Below are 26,995 nucleotides of genomic sequence, written 5' to 3' on the forward strand. Positions count from 1 at the left end.
CAGTATGAATCGCAGAAAGAATGAGGAGGATAAGAAGGTTATTTGGTATCCACTGACTGATGGACAAGGTACTAGCCAACCCCACCCTCCTGTGACAAAATAACATCATCGCCCAGGTTAATAGTCTGCCCATGTTAATCATTCATGTTTGCACACCCATTGCAGCCCGCAAGGCATCATTTCTTGATCAAGTCCGTAGACGTATGCAAGTTAACCCGTTCTCAGTCACTTCTCACCATTAAAGACACAGTAGTCGTTCATTAGGCATCAAAATCGGTATTTATTGGGAAACTATTCACTTAGATACATTACACTGCTAAATAAATCAGTGTAGATATGTGAACATTGTATAAGTTACTCTACAAAAATACTATCTATCTTTCCTGAAGCCTATGTTGTCAGCAATGGTTTAACCTTAGATGCTAATCTCAGATGACAGGAACAGTACGTTTATGGTGGTGTTTTCTTCCAGGAGGCTGGTTATATATTTACCAGGTATTATTGTGAGATTTTGAGAATACAGGCTGAAGCAGAGCAAGACCAGTTGCCACATCACGCAAATGCCTCTGAATTACCCAGTCCTCACTGAAACACAGCGTACAGGAAAACAAGGAAAGGAAAAAGGCATTTATCATAGTGAACATTATGCCAATGCAAACCAATGACCCACTTTTCACAAGAACAGCACAAACAAGTCATTTGATCAGAATTTTCTTTTTAAAGAGTTACTTGCATTAGTAGGTGTCTATGTTCACATAAGCAATGACATTTAGGACAGAGGAAGAAAAAGGCTGACAGGATATAAGCCCATTTGCTTAGGACAGGAACAGCAAGCGTCTCTGAACTTGGAAGCACTATATGATAGGCACAATGCTCTATTTTTGGAAAAATGACTTTTTCCGATGCTTTCTTGCTCTCTCTGCCCATCATAAGTGATAAGGGCACCGAATGCTTGGAAGCAGTTTTCTCCCTTGCTAAGGTCAGTACAGGAGTTGTGAATTACTCTGGGAGGGAAAAATGAAGCAATGCTTAGGTAGGAACTCATTCCAGCCTTCAGTTAAGAGCTGGTTTCACTCAAAACTGCTAGGCAATACAGCAAGAAGGGAAGGGCCCTGATAATTTGAAAACAAAAATGGGCACAGCAATAGCAAAACACAGTGGGTTACCTGAGAAGTTTGGGGATTTACTGACAAGAGAGGAGCACCATCTATGCTCCCATGTTCTATTTTTCTGACGTTGAAGGAGGAAGACCTGGCTTCCAGACATCATCCCACAGTAATGGATCTCAGACACCTTTTCTTTCCCACATTCTTGGATTCCCTCAGCTTGTTTCCTTTGGCAGAAAACAAAGGGACAGTTCCAGAAGGAGCTATGGCAGCATCACTACAACAAGGAAGACAACATCATACCAGCATTTTACTTTAGCTAACATCCAAGTCCATGTCTAACTAGACAGTGGCTTAGACATCTCCCCTCACAGTTGTTAATCTTGTATGTTAAAAAAGGTCCGAGCTACACTTAGACACCAAACTGTGCAATCAAACCAAAAAAACCCAAACCCCTTTGTGTAAAGGTCAGGTTAGAGCTAATGAGACAAGGTCAGTGCATTCCCATAAGCAGCCATAGCTACAGGCTTTGCAGACAAATGTTTCAGAGGCACATGCTGCATAACTTTTAGGATGACTGAGAATTTAAGTTAGCCAGGGCCGATGGATGCTTCATCAGGTCTGAGATCAGAGACCAGCGAGACTGAAGCATTCAAGGGATGGTTTCACATGAAAAGGCATGGTAGTTTTGTTCTGTGTTACAGTAAAGGAGAGAAAGGGTCACTCCATGAGCTGGTAACAGCATGAGGGTAAAGGACAAATCTCCCGAAACTCAAACAGTGCCTTTTTGTTTGAAGCCCTGCCCCTTCTCTGTGATGACTCGGCTCCCATTCACACCAAGGGCACACTGTGCAAGAGGCCTGAAAAGATACAGGCAGATGGTTGGCTTGAATCAACACACAAAGCACCCACAACCCCTCATGCAAAAAGAGATGCCTCTTTCGCAGAGGCAGCATTTCCTAACATCTGCCTATGCCAAGATGGACACTGTCAAGGGGCAGCTGCCTCTTTTGTCCCCTCCTCCTCCGGACTCCCGAGATCTGTGTGTTACTTCATGGGGAAGCATCCCTTACGTTTTCAATTAATGCTCAGGTTTTAATGCATGCACACTCCTAACAGCTGCAAGCTTTACAGCATAAAAATCTTTACAGAAGCTTAAGTTTATAGCTGAGGTTTCTCCTTACCCTTGTACAACATTCATGTATAATTTTTTTTATTGCAGGGTCAAATATAAATATTAAAGAAACAATTCCTGAACTACACTCAGGCTCCTCTTCTGCAGGGAGAACCTTAGTAATAAAAACGCTTATCACTTGGTACCCCAGGAATATACCCTGCATGTATTCAGATAGCAACCTGAAGAAAAGACCATTTACCCTAAGTTAGAGCACTGACGCATGGAGTTCCCCCATCTTTTACGGAAAACAGTGCACCGAAGTGGCAAAGTACTGAAATAACTGACAGGAAAGCTATAAAACATTCACTCTCCCTATTACAAGGGGCCACAAGGAGGCAGAGCAGTCACCGAGATGATGATCTCATTTCTGGAGCCCCAAACAAGAAAGTTAGGGGAAACAGAGGCATTCCTAGAGTCTAAAGCTACGCTTCCACCAAATAACTCTCCTGATTTCATCAAGCCAAAGACAGGAAGGTCTCAACATATGGTAACAGGTAGCTAAAAATCAGCACAATTACTAGTATGCAAGATTACTAGTTTAGCATTTGAAAAGGGTCAAAAGACTTCTCATTCCTTTGTTCTTGAAACAGTGGAGTTTCTCCTTGGATTCCGATTCCTAGAAGCAATATCATTAAACAACAGTACAGAAGTACCCCCACACAGTGCTTTCAGTGAGGAGGTATCAAAGCAGAACACCACAGGTCAGCATCACCATTACTACGTCACTAGACAACAATTTGGACAGCAGAATCAAGCATTTCTGCTCAAAGTCACTGCACAGTAGCAGATATGGGAGCAGATCTAGGGTTCTTCAGTTCCAGAAGATAAGAGTTTAATGTTCTGGTTTTGGCATGCTCATACAGTCATTTGCACCACACAAAGTGAGACAGGGTGGGTGTTAAACACACCAACCCCACACACCACATTCCAGCAGTTTATGAACAAGACTGACCAACTGGAGACTAACAGCATCGTTTGGTTTTCCCCTCCTTTATCCTGTGCATAAGCAAAGTGTTATGTATGCAAGTCATTTTTAAGATGCAGTCTGTGACTGTCTAAGAAAAACATAAGGCGAGTTTCTAGGGGCTAAACTCCCTCCTGTGGAGTGTAGGAGCACAAGTCTCACACATCAGTAATGTCCTTAAAACAACCCCAGCCAAGCAGCAACCCACCCTTCCTCCCAAGGAACAATGAGATCTGATGCCGTGCACAGAGTCTGTGCTCCTGTACGTAGGCACGGCTGTCCCCAGAGCACTGCTTCTTTCAGTTACAGAAATTACACAGGAACAAAAACCAAATACAAAGAAAATCTCCCCCCCGCCCCACCCCTGCCACCCCACATCTACGTTTCCTGCTAGAGTGATGCAGTTTTAATGTGCAGTGCCCACACATCTCAGGGGGAAAAAAAAAAAAGAAAAAAAAAAAGTCACATGAACTAGTCTCACCCAACTATTGGTAACTGAGTTGACTGATAAGCTTCATTCATCAGAGCACTCCCCCACATCACATTCACGCTTCCCCCATATCCATGCCAGCTACTCCCCAACTCTGACCGATTCCCATGAGAGTTCCTGAACTAGAAAATGCATTGGCTAAAAAGAAAATATCTTACTCTATACAGACATGCACGCACTTCAGATGCTAGTGTAGCACGCTATGTGTTTGATGACATTTTCCATAGTCAGAGGCCCACATGCTCCACATTTTATGTTTGCTTGGATAGCCCCAAACTTGCTGAACTCCGTTTTTGGTCTGAATCGCATCTGAACTTTCATTTTAATAACAAATAGGTTTTTTTAACTATTTTTAAATAAGGTGGTTTTGGAAAGTCACTGGAGGCAATATCCTGCAAGCTTTCAGGCTGAACAATGCCACCATCATTCATTTATTTACAAAAAGCCCCCTCCAAAAATAATTTTGCTCTACACAGAGTCACTCAAGCTGCCATTCGCTTCTGGTAAGTGGGCTGTTAGAGGATGGAGAAGGTCTGCCACAAAGCCACCAGTGCTAAGATTCTTCCACCCATCTCTCAGACTTCTCCAGCAGGTTGCACAGTGCCTGCAGCCCTGGCCAAGTCCTTCATCCTTGGCCAAGTCCCAAAGAACCCTGTGAAGACTTGGACAGCCAGAATTCAGGAAGCTGCAGCACCTTCTGGTTTGGGGACAGATGCTCCCAACGCAGTGGATATTGTCAGATACAATACAAATTTGCTGATTTCTGAATTGTGGGTGCGACACTTGTGCTCATCCGGTTAAAAGATGAACTGGGGAGATTTCCAAAGGCAGGGGCAGCTCAAAGCCCAAGCCCCCTCCAGAGTATGTACAAACCAACATCTAAGTTTCAACTATTCATTTGAACATCTTGCCACCTCAAAACCAGAATTTATTCTTGCATCCAAAGCACAACCTTGACTCAAAAGGAAATTGTTCTGTGTACTGTGGTTGCGTTTGTAGTATCCTATCAGGAGGATCCACCAAAATAATTAATGCCAAGAACACTACTACAAGCTCCAGCCTGTTAGGACAGAAAGGCTCCTCTGTCATCCCGACATGAATGACCAGCACATACTGGGCAGAGAGGAGAATCACTCTGCTGTGATTTTGCTGACTGTAGGTTTCTATTACGTTACTTAACCACACCTGACCCTACGACCCTTAAAAGGGGACAGAAACATCTCCCATGGCTTCAAACAAGGCTCCAACCATAGCTATGAGAGAGAATCATTCTTACACCATTTTGGGAATGCTGGGTACCAAATGTCTCCCATGCAGACACTGGATGAAAGTTCAATTTGTTCCTTCACAGCAGCAGCTTTCACACAAACTCCTCAACTTTTGAGCAGCGTACCAACACTAACCTAATGGCTATAGGACAGTTGCATTTTTTGGAGAGCTTAAAATTAATCCCCAATATCTACTTATTTCAACTCTCTCGCATTTTCCATTCATTCTGCAAATAAGTGGCAAGTATTTTCTGATGAAGGAGGTCTAGATAATAGACATGTCTAAAAATATATGCTTCCATTGTATTGTATTTCCCACCCAGATCCATGAATAGCTACTTGAAAAAGCAATAAAATAAACATTCACATCTGCTTATTTAATAGCATTATTAACAACCCAGTGCATTTATAATTTTTTCCAGAACCCTTGAACAAGTGCCATTAGATTTAAAATCTTAAACATTCTTTAAAAGTACTTTAATTCACAGAAATCTTTGTTTCTAATATACAGTAGATGGTTACTTTTTAAAATCCATTCTCTTTTCATATAATCTCAGTATCTGACTATACAATAACTTTCTATCTATAGCGTCTTCATGTTTTCCAGTCCAGCTTGCCTGTGCTTTAGGAATATAAAACAAAAAAATAATAAAGTTCTATCCACAATTTTACTAAGGTCATTTCCATAGTTCTCATGTAAAGCTTCTCTTGGAAAGTGCAGTATACACATGTAATGATACAACACACTTAAGCAATACTTTTATTATTAAGTGTAGGTTTTAAAAGAAGAGTAATGTAGAGCAGACACAATTGATGGTAGTTCTATTTACAGAATTTGTTAAACTAAGTGTTGGGGCAGGGGAATAGCGGAGAGACTGGAGATAGGAAAGGAGTAGTCACAAACTTTGATTTCTCTCCTTCTTAGTGAGAGGTCAGTACATACATATTTCAGTCGTTCATACTTTCGCACATGGGAAACTGCACTTTTACTAATACAGCTACATACACATACACAAGGTTAGCAGTAAGCTATTAATTATTCCACTACAGAGGAAGAGTCCTTCTGTTCAGAAAGAGCTTTCAAATACAAGATAGAAATTCCGGACTTCATGACCATAAGCCAACGAAAACAAGTTTAGCGTATCCAGCTAGTTGACAAACTAAGCATGTGAAGGGAAAAAGAAAAGGTAAAACCCATCAAGTTGTAGCAGCACTTATTTCAAACCATCTGAACCAAGTGCATGCTTATTCCACAAAGACTTAAGAGTGGAATAAAGTCCACAGTCACCTTTGTCTACTGAAACAAATGGTTCCATACTTAACTGGTTTGCACTATAGGCAGTTACAAGAAAAAACGGGGAACCCAGAACAGATACCAGATGCTTGACTAAAACCAGGATTAAAAATAGACGAACAACCGTAGGACAATTTGTTTCATACACAATTTACAGTAGGCTGGGGGGATTTTCTTTTTTTCCAGTCAAACACAGAAAAGTAGTCACAGAAAATACATCTGCTGCTGCCACAATGCCCTTTTCATCCAAAAAAGGTCAACAAAATGCTAGTCACAGCCATACTTACATGTATTTGGTTCAAAACCTTGTTATATTTCACTTAGGGTCATTTCTGCAGCTTTAACAATCGGGTTTGTTTTTTTCTTTTTTTCTTTTTTCTTTTTTTTTTCCCCTCCCCCAAGGAAGAGCAGTGCATTCACAAGCAGGATTGTTAAACAGCAAACCATTAGCTGGGGGCAGTCCGGAAAACTCTTCATATACACCATCACCAGAGGTACTAGGCAAGACTACTTCAGAGGAATTGGGTGCTTTCTCCTCCTCTGAAGCATATACTGGCAATTTAGAAACATCAGCTCTCCTAACATGTATTCTGCAGGAGAGGGACGTCCCTACTTATTTCACCTGTCCCCTTCCTCCTGCCCACTCATCAGAAAACAGGAACAAAACAAAAAACAAACCCAAAAACACAAACGCAAAGATTGAAACACAGTTGTTCACACACTACTCTAAGGAAAAAGGAGTCTGTTGTATGCAGGGATCATACACCAGCTACAATTATCTAATTCATTTACAGTTAGGCTTTCCATGGTGCTATGTGTACATCTCAGCAGGGTGGCTAAGGACGGTGCTCCCTTTAGACATAGGCTATTAAAGACAGGTGCAGAAGGAACCACAACAGGTTTTTACCAGCTTTAGAGAGGACTACCCGGAGAACTGAGACAGAATCTTTCCCAGGGCATGGGAAGACAGGGAGAAAGAAGGGTGACTGTCTCCTGTTGGCAGATTTGTTTTTCTTTTAAAGAAAAAAAAAAAAAAAAAAAAAAAAAAAAAAGGCCCAAAGAACCACAACTGAAGGTAACTCTTCTGGAAATGAAAACGGAGGATTAGGTACGTTACAGAAACTGCGTCTGCTACTGTGTCACTGCTACAGGTCTATGAGCTGATCCACCAGCAGTAAAGACCTGGCTATGTTGGGAAGACTGGACTCAGAGCTTCCACTGTTGTTTCTAGAATGCCCACCTGAAAGTGTGAGAGATAGGAATTCAGTATTGAACAGGACACACACACGACAGTTTCAGATGTTCAAGATCAAGCAAGAAAGAAAAAAGTCAAAGCAAAACAGAAAAATTGCTCAAGTTCTTCTCATTATTTGCATCACGAGAGCAACAACATTCCCCTGCTTGGTCTTCCACCCTTTCCCCACCCCCCAAACCTAGCTCGCTAGACTTGCGTGGAAAAACATCACGGCAGCCAACAAATCTCTACAAACCATTTCTTTTTCCCAAGGTTTACATCCAAGCTGCAGAATTCTGTCCTTACTAAAGGATCTACAAAGCAATTATAAGAACTCCCATAACCTATAGAAAGGACTGTTCAAAGTTTTAAATCTTGAAAATTAGTTGCTGTTTTAAGAGCATCTTTGAGTTACCAGCTACCTCAAGGAAAGTTGAGCTATCATGTGGCTTTCTATAACTGGTACTTTGATACTGAAAGAAAGATGCTCCCCTTTATTCAAGGTACCCTATCTTTGCCCAACTTTGGTAGAAATCTTCTCTGACTTTCAACAGGAGCAGGGTTTCTAATGTCTGAGAACTTTTTCTAATGTGTGCCAGTCTTTGAAAGCTAGCATTAGATGCAGAGCAGGTGTACAGCACATTCCTGCTGTAAACAATCTATGATCAAACAAACAAACAAACAATCAACAAAAACCCACACCAAAAAAAGGAAGCCCTGGAGTATGTCTTTAAACCTATGCTAGCATATCAAAAGCTGTAATCAAAACTTTTCAATGGTGTGACTGCAGAGAGAAGTCCTATTTGACTGACCAGACTGCAAAATGCTGCCTACTTCTGTCCCTGCAAGAGCTACAAATGCAGCACTACTATTTCTTCTAAGGAAAGAGTGCTGCTTCTTACACTTAACCCTACATAAGGCTGGAACTGTTTGCAAAGATCACATTAATGCGATCTAGGTGACAGGAATGCTATAAAATGAGAAACTTTCCAGTCTCTGTCCTAAGGTCTCTGCTCAGAGCTCTTCAAGGGAGGTGGGTACCATCTACCAAACTTCTCACACTCAGTTCCCACAAGGTCCTTTGAAAGGCATCAGTCAGAAGTGAAAACAACTCACTTCCAGCAGGAGTTTCAGAGTTATAAAGGATTACCATCATCTTCCTTTCTTGCGCCTCATGCCAAGTTAACTTAAAAGTCAAAGGGCCTCCTTTCATTGGCTTGAACAGTAAATAAGAACACTGGAGAACATAGTTCTCCATTGCACTTTAGTCACAGAGGTATTTGTGTACCCTGCCTGGCAGACTGGTAGAAATTACTTCATGGGATCTAAAGATGCTTGCACGTCTATTATCTTTTTGGACATGCAATCTTGTCACAAACAGAGAATCTAGAGAAATTTCAAGGCCAATGTAAATCAGAGAAAGACTAAGCTCACTAAATACTACAATGATAGCATCTTACAGTTTACAATTTGATCTACTTCACATGTGCTGCAGCACCACTGCCCCAGAACTAATTTATGTTCATTGTTTCCTTTTTTCCTTCCCTTTTCACCCCCACATCCTGGCTTACCTTGTGAGTTTTTGGATATCAACACTGGAATTGGGTCAAACTCATCTTCTGTCACTTTTTCAGAGCCCTCAGGAGCATCAAAGCCTGATATCAGGTTAGTATCTTCTGCAGCATATAGGAGAAACAGAGGTAAAGAAGCAAAGATAGCAGAGAAGGCTGGTTAGAATTGCTACAAAGTGTTAGAACACTTTTATGTTTTCAGAGACAGGATTTAGAAGCAGGCGTTTCATTTAAAAGGTGAAATAAAGTTGGTAAGTCTTTGGTAAAGAAGGTAAGAAGTAAGAGAGCCAATTAAATACAAAAGTGGAGGCGAAAAAAACAAATCGCAAGCCAAGTCATGAGAACCAAAATAAAATTTGGCCAATCTGAAGGCTTAACAATTGGCATAGTTCAAAGCTGGGGTAAAAGCCTGGGGCTTAAGCTCCCATGGGTTGAAGATATTCTTTATCATCATCCAGTGGCTGTCAGATATTAGTACAGTTTGAGAGAGCAATCTGGCTCTCCAGCTACCAGCTCTCATGCACAGGGAGAAGAAAAGGGCTGGGGGAAAAAAAAAAAAAAAAAACCCCAAACAAAAAAAAACCCCAAAACACACACACAGAAGAAATTCCAGTCATCTACGTGAAACAAAACCCCTGAGCTTTCACCTACAGTGATAAAACAAGTGCAATATGAAGTCAGATTTCCAAGGAGTTTAAATGCCTGAAGACGTAACTAGACACCGAGAGATTTTTTAAAGGCCCCTAGAGCAGTTCTGGCACATAATTCCATTGATTTCAAACCACGTCAACTGCAGTTAGACACTTGGTGGGAGGCACTTTCAACAGTCTCTACAGTAGATGAGACATTTATCTGCCTTATCAGGCAATTACATACCTTTAGGGACTTTCACACTCTCACTGTGCATCACTATTTGTTACTTTAGACACCTAAAATACCTTCCAAAATCTGGTCCTCAATTACTACATGGAATATTTCTGAAAGCCTAGCAAGGACATGTACAAGTCGATGGTTTCCAAGGAACAGGAACATTCCTGTTTGAATCCTATCAAGAATAAAAGCTCTTTACCTAAAGCTAACAAATACGCTCACAGGTTTGGGGGTGAGATGATGCAAGAAACCACTTGTAGAAATACAATGTCCTCTGGAGGATAAGATTCAGAAAAAAACCCCACAATTTTATTGGGGACTAGTGTGTAAAGTGTCAGAAACACAAAGACATTTCATCTTAACAGAAAGTCTCATCTTGTCATCCCTCTGTCTCTGGAGGCATGTATTTGTGGCTTTTCTCAAGATACCTGGGAGCCTTTGCAAGCATCCTATTTCTGTTTCATTTTATTTATACATACAATTGCTCATAGCTCTGGAGTTTGCTGTACAAGAAGCTACTGAAGGAGCACTGCTCAATTGTGGACTATCTTTCCTAAGGAGAGGGAAAGGCTGGCAAGTGTCCCTATGTGGGCAAAACTCCTTCAGAAGCGTTTGAGCTCACCTCAGTGACTGTACACCACCATAAGTAGAAAAATTCTCCCCTTACATACAGGCAGCTTAGTACTGTATTCAGCAAATGCAAATTAAGGAATCCTGAAGGCTCAACAAAATTCAGAGGCCAGAAAACAGCCTAGTAAAGGACAAAGGAAAGGATGCTATGGCACAGTTGGAGCATCAATCCATGCCCAGACCATGGCTGCTTTTTCAAGTTCTCCTGATCCCACTGATAACTTGCAGCATTGCAGTTCCACAGGCTGATTACAGCCATGGACAGCAGCATCTGCCCCAGAGGTGATTTACATCACCAAAGCCAGGATTTGATAAACAAAGCAAACAAACAAACAAAAAAATGATTGAGACAGATCTATGGTTAAGGACCACACCCAGAGCTATAAAAGCAGTGTTTGAAAACAAGCCATAAATGAGTTTTGGAAGATTTTAATATTTTTGCCCCCCACCCTGCTAATAGAAGTCTCACTTTCCTTGTCAAATGTGAGCCTTTCTCATCCCAGAGGGAACAGCAGGGCAGCCTGGGAGAAGTCACACAGGAGTCTGTTAATTCATTTTCTCATTAAGTCACACCGACAATGTTTTGGCTTTGGTATGTTCCAGACATGGAGTAATAACTGCTCGACATACATTTCGAGCCATTTACTCAAAACAAAGTGGCATGGAAGTGTATTATAGCAATGAGCAATTAGAACAACTGCTTGTTTAAACCCAAAAGCTCTATGAAAAACACAAACTCATTTTGAAGTGCCATCAAGTGTAAAAATTGATTACAGACTGTTTTTACAGCGATTCCTCTGAGGACAGATCATTTTCTGTTGCTATAGGGATACTTACCAAATGAGCTAAGCAAAGCCTGTTGTCAAGGGGCACTCAGTAGCTAGCACTCAGTGTGCTCCGTGCCTCTCTTTTCAAGGCAATAAATAGCACAGAAGTCCTGGTCTTCCCTCTCTCCCAGGTGGATGCTTACTACCCAGTATTCACTACAAGCTTGGCTTATGTGAGAGTCATCTGCTAACATCTGGCATTGTCCCCAAGGGACAGATGCACTGCTCACAACTGCTTTAGCCCATAATAGGGATGTGCCAGAACAGAGCAGGAAAAGTTCACCACGCAAGTCACACTTCAGCTGATAGCTCTTCAAACTATTCCACTGCCACTGCTCCAGCCACACTGCATGAAGAGCGCCCAGATTTCATCTGGATACTCTGCAGCTTGGAAAAATAAAAGCCATCTGAGTTAGGACCCAGCTTCCCAGGGTCCTTTACTCTTGCTTGTTAGTGGAAAGAGAACAGAACTCTGATCACTGCACAGTATTTCCACAGTTCTACTCAAGCTTAAATACTGATGTACTGCAAGGGCTAATCTGCAGCTCTTAGAAATTACCACACACGGTCTGCTTCTCTTCTTCGGCTCTGTTTTTTTTGTTACTATGAAACTGTTCCATTTTTCAGTTGGATATTGCACTTAGACTTCATTCATGTTTGCTGTGACACTGCAGTTTGACTCAAGAAACTTCTCCTGATAACCTCTGAAAAGGAAAACATTCTCTAGATCTGAAAGAGCTCACTCATGTGCCTCGGACGCTAACTCTGACAAACCAAAAAAAAAATTCCTTTCGTTTCAAAAACCTGTGACACCAGTATAGACGATTATCAGGCTCCCTTCCAGAATTATTAATGCAACATAAAAGCAGGTGTTAAAGCCCATGTGCGAAAAGCAAAACCAGACTGCCTTCACTTACAAATCTGAAAAGCCTACCCTTTAAGCCTACTGTATCCCTTCTGCTGTATCCCTGTTTCATGAAAGATGCCACCTGTCTTGACAAACCTTGTCTTTACAGTCAAGCTGAATACTTTTATCTATTATTTTTCCCTTAGTACTTCAATGTACATTCCAAGTTTCACCAGCTTGGGAAGAAAACAAAACAATGGCTTGGGGAAAAAAACCAAACAAACAAAACAAAACCAAACCAAAAAAACCTCACACCACTAGAACATGGGTCAGACCATCTGCTTGTGTAAACTGGTATCAGCTTCACTTCATGACAGCTAAAGACCACGTCCCAGGACTGATTAGGTGTTAGAGACAAAGGGACAGTTTACCTTTGTGAGGTTGAGCTGCGAAAGCTACGGGAGCAAACTCATCCAAGAGGTCAGCAGCAGGGTTAGAAAGTAGAGAACAGTCAAGCAGAGAGTCTTCCCCAGTGAGAGAGTCTGAATCCAGGTTAGCATCCAAAGGCCGCAAGGTAGCATTAAACAGGACACAAACACTGTTAAGCTCATATTCTCACATTCCTTTTCCCATCCACTTAGTGTACAAACAGAGCTTTGATGCAAAACCAGCACAAAAGCTACCATTTTTTGTGATGAAAAACATTTCTTACCGCTCTGCAGTGAGGGCAAAGGGATTCCCAACACCTTTAGCAGCATATAACACATTCTCTGGGGTTAACTGCCCTCTAAAGCTGAGTATAGAACAATGAAATCCCATACAAGTGACAGGTTAAAGTAGGGGCAGTGAAGGGGAGCATGGGAGGGAAGAGAGCTGCAGGGACTCTCTGGCAAAACAAAGTGCGCTGCATGTTTCACAAGAGACCTCTGAAAAGAGGTCGAGTCCATCTGATGCAAAAGTGGCCAGATAAGGCCTTCACAGTAAGAAAGGGACACAAATTGCTTACTACCACACCCCAATGGAACAGATTAAAAAAAAAAAAAAAAAAATCAGTGACTGCTCCAGTTTTCAAAAGCACTTAATCGGAGCAATACTCTGGCACCTATAGATCTGTAACAGTGGGAAAGAATACTGTACCATTCTTCACAAGGAGACAAGTAACATTGACCTTCAAGGAGCCATGCAGAATCCACTTAACAAGACACACAAACAAGCCCAGTTTACACTGGTGGGAAAAGCAGCAGAGATGCTTATGTTTAAGCGGATAGTGCTTTCTGATTTACACAGCCCACACCGGTACGATGCATCCCTACCGCCCAACACCCTCCTGCCTCACCAACCTGTTCTGTTGGAGGCAACTGACTCCGTCTGTGACACAAGGCGTTGGGGCAATGGAGCCTCGAGGCCTGGTATGAGACTCTCAACAGCTACATCAGGTTTTCCTTTCCAAATGTGCAAAATACCAGAGCAGAGAAGAAGCCAGAGGTTAGTTTGCAAGACACAGCATAAGTAAGAACTAAGGCGGCAGTTGTCTGAATCCTTTAGTGACCCTTTAATACATGTCAGCTATACTGGCAGCAACAAGAGGCTGAAGTTAGACTGATGTTAATTTAATCATGAGGAAAGACTGTAACACATTAGTGTTTGTTGGGTTTTTCTGTGTTTTATTTATTTTTTTTTAATTTGTGCAAGCCCAATGTGAAACATCCAGAGGGTGGAATGGGAGGTTAATAATGCCTGCCCTGCAGCTAAGCAGCAGGCCAGAGGCTGGGCAAATAACTATAAGCTTTTGCAAGATCCTATTCCAGCAAAAGGAAAACACTGACCTTGAAGGAGTCCCCTTGCATTAGAAGTAACAGATCATTAAAATACCTGCTGTGGACCCTTTAGCATATTCCCAGTTAGGCTTGTAAAAAGCCAAGTTGTAGGATCTTTTTTTCATTTTGAGTGCCTAGTGGAGCAAAGATTGCAGACCCTACAGAAATGTGATAAAGTTTTAGAACTCAACATCTTACTGAAAAGACCAGTTCCCAGTATCATCTAATGTTGACGTCCATGAAGTGGATACAAAAGGAGATGTTTACAAAGGCTGGATAGAAAGATTTGTTTTTATGGAAACCATAAATGGAAGGGGGAGAGACATGGAGGGTAACTGTCATAGTCATACCAGCCAGGTATAATGCTTATCTGTGTGTCTTTCTCAAGGGCCAACATCAAGGTAATAACCAAGAAGTTAAATTCCAGAACAAGGATGCACTCAAATGCTAGGACCAGAAATGGTCTAGTCAGTCAACTTGAGAGATTAATGAATATTTTTGTTTGCATAGCAGTGTGTGTGATTTGCAGGATCATTATCTAAGAGTACTCAGACAACTGCCAGAAATTGTGAAAGGCAGAAAAAGTCTTACTATTTAAGGTGACTCATTTCCTACCTTTCTATTCAAAGCTACAAGGTTGCAACCAGCTAGCTAGTGGACCCTGGCTGGTACCCAAAACCACAAAAGCAGCTGATTGCAACTCACAGCAACCTGCAGTTATTAGTCTTTAGTACATTTGGCAAGTAGATCAAAATACGATTCTGCAACACTCCTAAATCTTTATACTGCCTGAGCCTGTTGCATCTGGGCTCATGGCAGCCTAGCACATTTATTCTCAGCATATGCCCCAGGTCTAAGGCAATGCTGTCCTCATCCTGCTGAGGGTTGATGGAGACACAGACAGGCTCAGTGCCTGGGCCATGGTTACACATGAAGTCCCTAGCAGAAATGGAGGGATCTTTTGCATCTTTTCCTTCAGTCAACAATTAACTTTCTTCTACCAAGACCAGAAGAACACATAAGGCACAACCATGCCATGTTATTGAGCCAAATCAGTAAGCCTAGATTTTAAATGCAAATACCAAGTCTTTGCTGTTCAGAGGCTAGTCTCATGGAGAAAAGGCAGATCTGTCTCAGCATAATCTGTAACTTCCTATCACATTGCGTTTCACCAACATTAGCGGTTGTTTTGAGAGCCCAGTTGGGGTAAACACGCAGAGTTATCATGCAGGACCAGACATGCCATGTAAGACAAAGGGGAGGAGGCGCCCTGAGTTATTTTTACCATTCACAGCGTCTGATGTGCTACCGAAGGGGTCAGCGAGAGGCAGGATATCGGGGAGCAGAAGCGCAGTCTCAGGAGATTTGAGTCCCTCAATGAGTTTTTCTGGGTTAAGCGGGAAAAGGAGGAAGGCAGGCAACAGAGAAAAAAGCAAAAAAAACCCAACAAAACAAAACAAAAAACAAGAAAAGACAACATTAATCAGGTGCTCAATTCAGTGGCTCATAGTCCAGTGTGTCAGCCTCAGAAGAGCATCTGGACCATTTTGCGTGCAAATAACACTATCACTTCGATATATGAGGGCAGCTCTTCACCAGCTGCCCATGGTCACCTAAGACAACTGAGAACATCCTCACCCACTGTGCACTGCTCTCCCTAAGGAGCTGCTGTAAAATAGCATGGAGTTCTTTCATTCCTAGCCAAAGCACAAAAGCTTAACATGACCCACTGAAAATCAAATTAAAAACCCCAAACAAACAAAAACAAACCTGCAATTTTTCCCCTCTCATCTTCCTATGCTGGGGAAGTCTTTGTATAATGAGAAGAAACGGAAGATATGATCAGAAGTCCAAGATGCTAGAGCTAGGTATACAATGCCTATTAATTTGCTCAAGAATGGAATACTTACAGCCCTTAAGACCTTGAGCAAAACCAGAAAACATTGAGACACTACAGTGCCAGACATCAGAACTTGTCCTTCGGTTAAACAGCTGCCTAGTTAACAATTATTTCAAACATCATGTTTCAAATCAGACACGTCATTCTCAGCAGTACAACTCCTGTGGTTCCCATCATCCTTCACACAAAGAAATCCAGATAGCCTGGGCAAAAAGTTAGTCTCAATTATTAATCTGGTGGTTGAGTGATTTTGCAATCATACTAACCAGGTTTATCAATAATGAGCTTAATTATTTACCTTTCACAGAACAAGATGAAGAACATTTTCAGGATTTGCTAGAAGTAATCACCTTCGGTAGAACAGCACTGATAAAATTTGCTCCACACAGACAAGTCTGGCCATTTCAACTTGTTGAAATGACTGCATTTATAATCTAACATTAGAATGAGCTGTGGCCCTGCCACAGCTATACCTTTACAAAATTCTTACATCTATATTTTATGTTTTGAGTTCAAAGGCTGGTGTTATTATTTATTATCCAAAGAAAACGTGCTCACAACTGCACAAAAGCACAGGCTCTGGAATACTGCTGTATAAAAGACTTACCATGCTGAGAAAGCCAAAGAAAAGCTTTAGTTGCACTGTTACATATACGGTAATAATATAAATCTTTTTTATTGCCCTATATAAATAATAAAATAGCCTAGCAGCTTTGGAACTATTTATTCAAAGCAGGACAAATTGTACTCCCCACAAAAAACTTCAGAAGTCAACACACTAAAGCAACCAGGAGGGCAAGGAAACCTAAAAAGCAACCCAAGAGGCAGCTGTTACACCATTAAAGACCTGAAGAAGGTCAACCGAAAGGAAAATCCTGACAGGAACAGCAGCTTTGAATGTACTTGAAACCTTCCCACCTCTATGAGGAATACTCAATTTTAAAGGCTGGATTTGCCAAAGAAAATGCACCCCATCTGCAAAGGTATCATTCTTGGCTTCTCAGCTGCACAAAGAGGGGCTTTTTCCTCGCATGAATGGAGGGGCTGGGAGCAGGGGCTTGGCAACAGAAAGAGGTGTTGATGCTATCAAAAGGGGGCTAAGAAGCATGGAACTGATTACAGCATGTTGGGAAAACATAACAACACAGGAGAAAGACATGGGGACAAGACGACAGGGAACACGCTCAATTCCTTTTCCCGGAAAGGAAGCGGTAAAATAACAGGTATCCACCCAGGGTACAGCTGACTTAAACAGCATTTTAAATCAATTAATCCATATAGCAAGGCACAGGACATAACTGTGGGAGAAATTATGGATTGTTTCAGAGTTGGGCACTTTCAAATTGGTTTTGGCTCCTACTCTGAGATGAAGTTTTTAACCTATGAAGTGACATGTATGTACATTGTCAATGTATTCACATTTTAGTGATTCAGGCCTAAAATACTGCTTTTAAGGCAGGCTCAGAAGGCCTGTCTGCCAATGCCCAGCTCTTCCCAAGGTGCTTGCATCAACCTGTATCTTCAAACCCATATATACAGTATATATCATTCCTTTTATGATCCAAAGTGTCTTGCTCCCTGAAGTCTCCCTCCTTCAGCCTTACTTTTCCAAAGTTTCCTCCTTTTTCATTACTGCAGACTTTCCATTTAACACAGTGTCCTGGGTTCAGCTGGGATAGAGTTGATTTTTACAGGAACCTGGGAGGTGGCGGGGCATAGCCGGGGCAGCTGACCTGAACTAGCCAAGGAGCTATTCCATACCGTGTGACATCATGCCCAGTATATAAATGGGGAGCGGGCGGGGGCTCTCTCTCGACTTCCGGCGGGGGAAGTGGCGGAGCGTCGGGTCTCAGGTGGTGAGCAGTTGCACTGTGCATCACTCCTTTTTTTGTATACTCTTTCATTAGTACCGTTGCTGCTGTTGTAACTTTTTTGCATCATCCCAGTAAACTGCCCTTATCTCAACCCTCGAGGTTCCAGGTTTTTTTTCTTTTCTCTCCTCCGCCTCCCCCCTATCCCACCGGAGGGGGGCGGGAGGAGCGAGCGAGCGGCTGCGTGGTCCTTTGTTACCGGCTGAGCTCAAACCACGACACACAGTAGAACTGCGTCTTCGTCAGGTACTAGAAAGATGCCTATTGAGCTCACTCACACTTTTTAAACATGCAGAAATTATGAGAATAAACATGGTGTTCTTCTCTCTACATGTTAGTTTTCCCTCCCGCCCCCTGAGCTCAACTGGTTTTATGCAAAGCTTTAGACTGTCAGTGGTTCTTTGTCTTATTTTGTTACTTGTCTCACGAGATCTCCCTTCTCGTTTCCTTCATTGTTGGTGCTAATATGCCAACGCTGTTACAGATAGCCACTGCATCTCTTAGGGCATGATTAAAAGGGACTTTATACCTTTTGAGTGAGGCTGAGGAGGTCCACAAAAACAAGATGATGTCAGGATGAATGGGAAAGGAGATAACAAAGGTAACAAAAATCAGATGCCTCATTCAATTTTGAGGCCTAGCAGTTCATTTCCCTGGTTTCTGTTTTGTGTTACATCTTGTACTAACCTGTAGGAATAAGACATAAAGGAACAGCAGTCGCTTTAAGTGGTGGGAAATTCATGTTCAACTAGGAGCAAAGGAACAGTTAGTGAAGGCCCAGCGCAATCCATGGTTCTGCATTAGTCAGCAGGAATACCTTCTCTACAAGAGTTAGGTTTGTTCTTTTTAGCTTGACATGCTATAAAAACACATGTGCTAAAGGAAGTTTTTCTGAATCCACATCAGACACTCAAGTCCAAGAACACTACATGCCTTTGCTGTGGCAAATAAACCCAGCTCTTAAGCCTCTGCTTCACCATAGCTCCATGATCAAAGCAGTAACTCAAAGAGGGTATCTTCTGCACACTAGACTGTTTCCCTGTGCATGAACATTAGGCAGCTGCAGTTTAACTATATGCAGACCTAGAAAGAAAAAATAGGCTCTTCTCATGATACCAAAATGCATTTTGGGTCCTGCCACCAAGGGAATTCTCTAGCAGAAGTTTAATTTTGATTTCCAAGAGAAAAGCTGCTTCACCTGCAAGTGAAGCCATGGTTGAGATGGTGAGAAGCCAGCAATACTAAATAATTTGAATGAGTAAGAAACACAGCAGTGCAAGAAGAGGAAAAGCTGGGATAACTAGCCTCATTTTTGGGCATCTGTACAAACGCAACAGTTCCAAGTCACACATATACGAAGTGATCATCAATTGCAGAACGGACTCCACCAATAAAGCAAACAGCATGCAGCTTGTATCTGCCATTTGCAGAAAGAGATGAAGGCTACAGCCTCAGGTATGGACTTCTCTAGAACACCGTCTCACATCTGCCATCCCATTAGCAAAGATCTTCTACTGGAGGAAAACCAGAGAGATGTTTTGCCACTACAGTACCAGTTTCTTGTGACTCTCTGGGCATGTGGGCACACAATTACAAGCTGCGTTTTAGAAGTGGTCATGATGGCAAAGAAGATCAGTTATGCAGCAAACAGCAATGGAACAAGAAATAAACAAATAAAAACTTCTGCTATGCTGCAGTTTCAGGCCCCATTGCAATTAATTTTGTGCTTGTATAGAGCTCAGACTGGAGCATGACAGGACAAAACACATCCTGTATCACTCAACATGCAGTTAAATTCAGTATTTTATAGTATCATGCCTCAAATCCAACAGACATATCCAGATTATTCATAAGTAGAGATATGAACAAGCATGAGGATAAATAAGGTTAAGAAAACGTAACCCAATACAATAATATTTTATATCATACAGCTCCTGCAGGGCTGTCGAGAAGGGCTTTTATCAAACTCCAGCTGGGAAACGTGTGCTTTAATTGACAACTGTGCTCCCACATGAGGAGGCATCCTCTTCCCAAGACAGCCTACAGAAAATCTGCCAGAAGCTTTCCAGGTCACAGGGAAAGTAAGGTTGATTCAGGTTCAGGATTGATCTGACCATTGGTATTTCATTTTCTGTCGGGTTTTCTACTTAGCCCATTTTCAGTCCTGACAGGATGGCAGCAAGTTTGCTATGGCTTTGCATCAGCTAGTAGAGACACTAGTGGAGTAGGCAAGATTCATTAGCAAGTCTTAAGAAGGTGTCTAAGCTTAAAAGCACGCAGGGGGGATTAAAAAGTGCCCTATCAACCCCTTCCAGAGCTAAAGCCCAGCCACGTACTGCAGCCTTTAGACAAATGTTTCACATTCTTCCTAAGTTCCCAGTTCCTTACAGTAAGAAATTACTGATAGTTTCCCATCATAGTCAGAGTAAGCAAAACACACTGCAGAAAAAGCAAAGCAAGAGCCTACAGCTAACAGCTCTCAGAGGCATCCCCAAATGGTAGATGTTGGTAGCTTCAGAGACCAGAAAACCAAATCACTTCCTCTGGGAATGAAAGCAAGAGCCTTTCCTCTGATTTGCATCAACCTAAGAAGGAAGTAATGCCATATAGCATTAGCAGAATTAATTATCCATTTCTATCATGGACAAGAAGGCTAGTTCAAACCCCACGCATCAGTTGAGCAGCACAGCTTTGGACAGTCCAGTGAGAAAATTTTGACCTTTTTCTTCAGATGCCTTCTAACACATGCACACATCTGATTTTTGAGATTTACAATTAGTCAATTTGCACAGATTTTGCATCTGCAACACCACCACTGCCAAAGACTGTAAGTTGGCATGCTGCATTTATACTTGGCAATATACCTGTTAAGCGACAAAGTATATGCAGAAAGCATTTTGATAAGGACTAGAGTTATGAAAAAAATATAAATCAATAGACAAGGGAAGCAAATGGGTTTTTAGTTAGAGCAGGCTATTAGAAAATAAAGATTCCTGAGAAACTTGCATGTTAAAAAGGGAACGGAGGGCAAAAATCCGTCATAAGTTGGTAACGCACTGAACGATCAAGATGCAACATCTCAAAGCCAAAGAAGTCCACCAGCCAGGCACTGCATACAGTAAGAACATTACTCACTCATGTACTGTGGAGGAATAGCAAAAAGAAAGACAATTCAATAGAGCACACAGCAGAGTTCTTTTCTTCGGATGTCAACTGAGAAAGAAAGACAAGGTTGTAAAAATCCTGCCAAGTCAACTGTGCTGCGAGTGGGAGGGCAAATTACCAAGGTAGGTATAGATTAGTCACTCCAGGATTTCTGCCTATTGATTAATCAAGTATTAAAGATTAAAGGAAACCCTGCACATTATTCAGCAACAGAGGACTTTGACTAATCAAGGGAAGGCATTGGACTTTAATTTTCCTAATGGAGTTTCTGTGAAATTGAATTGTTTCTTATATAGCACAAATAGAAAGAGAAGGAAAAAAACCCAGCGATTGGCATGCTTTAAATACACACGCACGTGACTTGGTAAAAACCACAGAGAATAGTAGGACAACATTTAACAGTGGCTCCTTAAGAGATCAAAATCAAACAACTTTAGTTTAACTTTCAAGATCTCAAATATTTGTAAAATAATATCGCTTTGGATGAAACTCAAAACCCAGACAGAAACAACACTAGATACTATTTACACTCATTTAGTTGGGAATCGAGTGGTCTGTCAGCTTTGCTGCTCCTAATCATCAAGACACTATATTATACTCTCAGTTAATAATATGGCAATTAATTCATCAAGTTACTAGATGAGTAGTTCCCCTTCTGCATTTTTCCAACTCAAGATGTAAATTCAAATCGTTAGTACCCATCAATATGTGTTTGTGCATGTCTGCAATTACTTTATCTCAATGGGTCACCTTGGAACAAATATAAGTTCTCATTAGAAATATAGTTTTTCTTTTACAGTTGTTATAAACACCCTGACACAGGTGAGCATACAGTTATCTTCTCAGAATTGATGGGCCTGGGCTAGAGAGAGTTATGCTGATGAAAAACATGTCACCAAGTATTTTGTGCCAAAAAAAAAAAAAAAAAAATAGAGCCCTCCTACATTAGTAATAGTGGCCTTGTTAAAGCAGCTCAACTTGTGTGTTTTGACAAGAATGTCAATGGTTTGAGTCCTAGCTCATGTTTCCAGGTGCTAGAAACTGCCAGCTTCAGCAATCTGATCTCAACACTTCATGATTCTTTCCCATTTCCAGTTCTTCAAACATTGCAATAGGCTGAAACTCACCTCCACCTCACAATGCTGCTTTAGCACCCTGCAGAGAAACCTTGGAAACCCAGTTCCTGAAGGCCACACATTAGAACACAATCAGAAAAATCCAGTTTTGTTTAAAACTCCTATTTCTGAAGCCAATTATGTTTTGAGCAGGAATGGTTATCAGGGCCACACGTTTTTGATAGCTAGCTCTAGAAACAGGCCAAGGATGTGGATGCATTTTGCTTTGAAATTGCATTGCAAGATACCTACTTCCTTAGCCCTGATAAGCATCCTCTCAGGCTAATGTAAAACCACACAAGTCTGAGAGTATTTGAAGGAAATAAAAAGGCAAAAATCATCTGTAAAGTGCTAGTTAAAAGCTTTGGAGAACTCCAACATGACAATGACTCTTTAATAAGCAATGCTGTTTGCCTTTTCATCAAAAATGAGAATCCAGTGTGTCCCCAGATGGCACAGGCATGCTTTCTTGGCCTGTGTTTCCTTCCCCAGCTATGTCTGCATGTTTACTTAGCTGTGCTGGACATGGAATTTCTCTTATCTCACTTTCTGTTATGGGCAAGACAATGTCACAGAGGCCGCTTGATGTTGCTGTTCTTCAAACAACTAACTACACTAAAGATGCATTTGTGTCAGCTGCAGCCAAGATGCTGAATTATTGCAGGGAGTAAATGGTTGTGTAAATTCGCAAAGAATGATCCATTCTCTTTTGAAAAGGGGTAACAAAGACTGACTTATTGTGCAAAGACAGTATTGTACTCGGTACTGATGCGCAGAGGCCACCAGTACCACCACCCTGCACACACACGGACTTGGCTCGCACATGAATCAGTGCGGTGCGATCTGCAGCACGGGGGAGATCCCGTGATCCAGTGATCCAGTAACAGGGAGGAGCAGAACTACTTTTTCTCAGCTCTCACACCTCAGTGCTGCTGCTCAACAACAACTCTTTGCTTGCTCTGCTGCCAACCCACCACCTCATCTCTCTCCTCTTCTGCAGAGAGGAAAGAATAAGCCAGGACTGCTGATAGCACAGACCACCTGGGAGAACAACATTTATCTGGAACTAGAGCAAGGAGGAGACCTGCCCCCCCCACACACAAACCAACCAACCCTGAAACAATTGGAAAAGAGTATTTTTGGCAGTTTCTCAGAGGGCATTGCACTGGATCCACCCTTCACTTACTCAAAAACCTCATTTATCTGAGCCGATGTTTCTAGAGTAAAGAGGATATATCTAAAACCTTTCCTGACACTAATGGATGTCTGAAGAATGCGGGTAACTACATCAAGACAGCGCTTAAGCATTTTAGTTTCAGTGGTTAATAAGGGACATGGGCTAAAGCAGAAGTATTCACATGCTCTGGGTGAAACCTCTCATTAAATACTTCTGCAAAGCAGGTTTTCAGGATTGAGCCCAAAGTTCATTCATGCCAATAGAAATTAAGTCAAAAGAAACAAATCCTACCATATATAACAGGCATAAAAACTTTAGACTTGGGACTATTCACAGCGTGAAGCCTCAATGACAAAGGAAAAGATCTGCCTTGAAGCTTCGTAACTCCATTTAATTTCAGGTCTCCAGAATACCTTGTGCAAAATTTAGCCTCCCATGCTCACATGAGCTAAATTCATACTGATAGACATTAAGTAGCCACATGTAGCAGAAAAATTACCATTCTGATCAAATACTCCATTATGATTAACCAGCAGTGAAGCCTGCAATAAGCTTATTAAGAAGAACTTGGCTCACTTTCCTACACATGCACAAGGAAAAATGTTTTCAGCATGAATATTTAATTCTCCCTTATTTTAACAGATGTTTTGCCATATTTTTACATCCCTCTTGCCAGCATCTCTTACTAGTTACAATTCCATTAAGAATTGCAGCCATTACACATTGGAGAAGGAGGAATATACTGAAAACCATCCTACTTCCACTTGATTGCTGTCCAGAGCTGGTATTTCTGCCTTCTATAGGGTGCTACGTTACCTGTTCTCTGGATGCAAAGCTTGTTACCCACAACAAATGAAAAAACAACCTCCTCTAGAATATTACGCATTTCCAGCACCATGATCCACAAACAGGATAGTCTGCCAGAACCTGCTGTCCAAGGTTTGTCCTTGCTGTACACATTTAACTGACTACACAGAACCAAAAGTGTGATCTTGCTAAACCTACAAGCAAGCAGTCATACTTAAAGCCACATCTGTTGGCTGTAGCTCCACGGCAGTACGCTCCTCCATTTGAACATATTTAGGCTGTCTGAGGATGCACCCTATGGCTATTTGTCATGTGTTAAGCATCATTTACTTGTTTCTCAGGAATCTGTGATAGAAGGGCTCATCTGTCCTTCCAAGCATACAGAGGAAAGGTGGGAAAGCCCAAGGAGGTCTCTGGCCAACATTCAAGTGATGCCACCTGCACCCTCAGGTGCCAGCAAAGGGAGTAAGTTTGTGGCTTAAGCAAAAAAAGAAGCTGAGCTCTCAGCTGTCACGGGTTTAGAGCACAGAAAGCCAACAAAACTGGCTCTGTATGACAAATAGGGAAAATACCAAATCAAAGCCTCACTTATGCCTGTACTGAAAGCCTTCCTGAACAACACTGCTCTTGTAACCAAGGGGTAAAGACTCACGCTTTTACTTCTGAAAGGGCTATGCATGCTCCCAGTCTATAAAGAGACAGATGTAAAATGTTTTCAGAGCAATGAGATTCACTATCAAGGTCTTCTCAGAAATAAAAATGTTCCAAACAGAAAGCAAATATTTAGCAAGCATTCAAAAATTCAGCTGCTTCTGCACAAAACTAAGACAGCTTGGAGATGTGCAACTGGAGATACTGATATACTAAGAGACTAAAGTCAATCCCAGCTCTACTGACCCAAGGGGCACACCTAAAAGAATGCCTTTCACATGCAAGTCAGCATATCCCTCTCATCCAAGACCTCTCTGCTTGCTCTGGGGATGTTTCTGCACAGGTAACGCAGACACAGAAGAACAAAGACGACTCTGTTCTGCATGATAAGACACATAGATTGAAAACCTAAGCCCAAATCCAGGATCTTTATCTTGTCTGTTGAATTTACAAGCACAGATAACCCCTCTCAGTTTTCAAAGCTAAGGATAAGTCTGTAGCTCTGGTCCTTGAAAACATTCAGGAGCTCATGGCCTCAAGTTTTATGTTAAAAATAATAAAAAAACAAAACAAAACAAAAAATAATCAAGAGATGTCTTTGCAGAAACCTGCAGGAAGCCAACACAGCCAGATCTCCTGCGTGCCCTTGCCCACTGCTTTGCCCCCATGGAAGAAGATCCACTGAACTCAGTAGGACCAGACACATGCAGGCAGAGAGATTAGCAAAAGAAGGTTTAGCACCTGCCTGCAAAGATACACAACTGGTCAGGGACAGATTTGTGGGACAAGCAACCTGGCACCACAAAAACTGCAGACAAGTGCTGCTCTGATTATTTGCACCCACGGGCAGGGTTGAAAGGCAATTGCTCTGCAGTGGCTTCTGTACTATAAAGAATTTCAGAGCTCCCACTGCTAAGGCTGCAACTACTGCTTCGTATGGTTGTGCTGTATCAAAATGCAGTAGGCAATAAGGAAAACAATAGTCTTGGTGTGCAACTGTATGCATTGAGCACGCTGGCAGAGAATTAAATAGTAGTCTGGGCCAACAGACTTCAAGTCAGGAAAACCAATGCTTCCAATAGCATTGGGGGATGGGGTTGGGGGGCAAAGAAAAACGTGCAGTCATCTGCCTTCTGTAGGTTCTTTTCAAACTATAGCTGGGCAGGTCAGCTCCTGGCAAGCGCTCACAGAGGGGAGACAGTTCTGCTTCTTCTCTCAAACTGCAGCATCTATGAATAAAACCCTTTTGAACCAAAACACATTTCTCATGCTCTTTGAGCATCAACCAAAAGGAAGCAAGTTCCACACAGTTATGGAAAAAATAGATTTTTTTTTTTTTTTCCCCCGAATTGCTTAACTTTCCGTGGAGAGATGCCATCTCTACAAGCATGTCATTTTGAAGCTTGGGTCCTCTACTGTCAAACCACCAATGATCCACAGCTTGAGCTAAGGACAAAGGTGAGAGCTGTAACAAGCGTTTGTCCTCTGGGGCTAGCTGACAAGAAGGGACCTGTCACACACATTCACCAGAGGGCTTAGAGAAACTCCAAGATAAAAACATTCCCATATTCCAAATCCCACTGATTTGCAAATAAGCTCCTAAGCACTTACATAATCTTGTGCTAAAAAGTGTTGGCTGCTGCAGTCAGAAATGTGCACACAGGAAAGACTTAAGTAGTACTGCAAAGTAAATGGAAATAGCTACCAACTGCACTAGAAAATTTTGCCAATTCAGAAAAGGTTACATCTTAACTTGTGCTTCACATGAAGCACGCATTTGCAATAGACCTTGGAAGTCAAAGAAACACTGACTCTTACAGGAAAGAAAGATTCACAATAATAAAAACTACAATTTCAAAGTTGGAGACCAATTTGAAAATCACTTAGGTCAGAACGGGTAATTACCCAGTGATTATTTTTGGCTTTGAATACTGAACCTTTAGAGACACCAACATTGTTGTCATTAGAAAAAATATGATAACCCTAGGGTCTGCCATGAAAACTAAGGGCTCTTGTGCTCAGCACCGCTCCCACCAACACACAGATATTCAATGGCAGAAAGCACTACACATCATTACTACCACTGAGTTCAGCAGAGCTTATCAGCACCCAGCACCATTGACTGAGGCCCAGGATTTCAGGTGTGCCTAGAAATAGAACCGAAAGATTAAGAGTACAAAACAAACAACAAGAATCTGCCCCCCTCCATAAACT

At 41.8% G+C, this 26,995-nt stretch overlaps 1 protein-coding gene across 9 annotated transcripts in view; it reads right to left on the minus strand.

Moving 5' to 3' along the window:
- Positions 1-26,995, minus strand: part of AAK1 (AP2 associated kinase 1) — an 87,613-nt gene that overhangs the window by 7,362 nt on the left and 53,256 nt on the right. For 3 of the 9 annotated variants that reach the window (XM_030034438.2, XM_030034440.2, XM_030034439.2), the window contains 5 exons: positions 15,381-15,482; positions 13,619-13,720; positions 12,710-12,820; positions 9,105-9,209; positions 5,368-7,539 (listed from right to left, as the gene is read on the minus strand). The exons of 3 other annotated variants lie outside the window; for them this stretch is intronic. In XM_030034438.2, coding sequence (XP_029890298.1) covers positions 7,445-7,539; positions 9,105-9,209; positions 12,710-12,820; positions 13,619-13,720; positions 15,381-15,482 — 515 coding nt within the window. In that variant the 3' untranslated portion in view covers positions 5,368-7,444. Of the gene's footprint in view, positions 1-5,367; positions 7,540-9,104; positions 9,210-12,709; positions 12,821-13,618; positions 13,721-15,380; positions 15,483-21,023; positions 21,080-26,995 lie in introns of those variants that run through there. 3 more of the 9 variants (XM_030034441.2, XM_030034442.2, XM_030034443.1) reach the window with 3 other exon arrangements.

Source organism: Aquila chrysaetos, chromosome 13, assembly GCF_900496995.4.
Source record: "Aquila chrysaetos chrysaetos chromosome 13, bAquChr1.4, whole genome shotgun sequence".
Classification (NCBI taxonomy): domain Eukaryota; kingdom Metazoa; phylum Chordata; class Aves; order Accipitriformes; family Accipitridae; genus Aquila; species Aquila chrysaetos.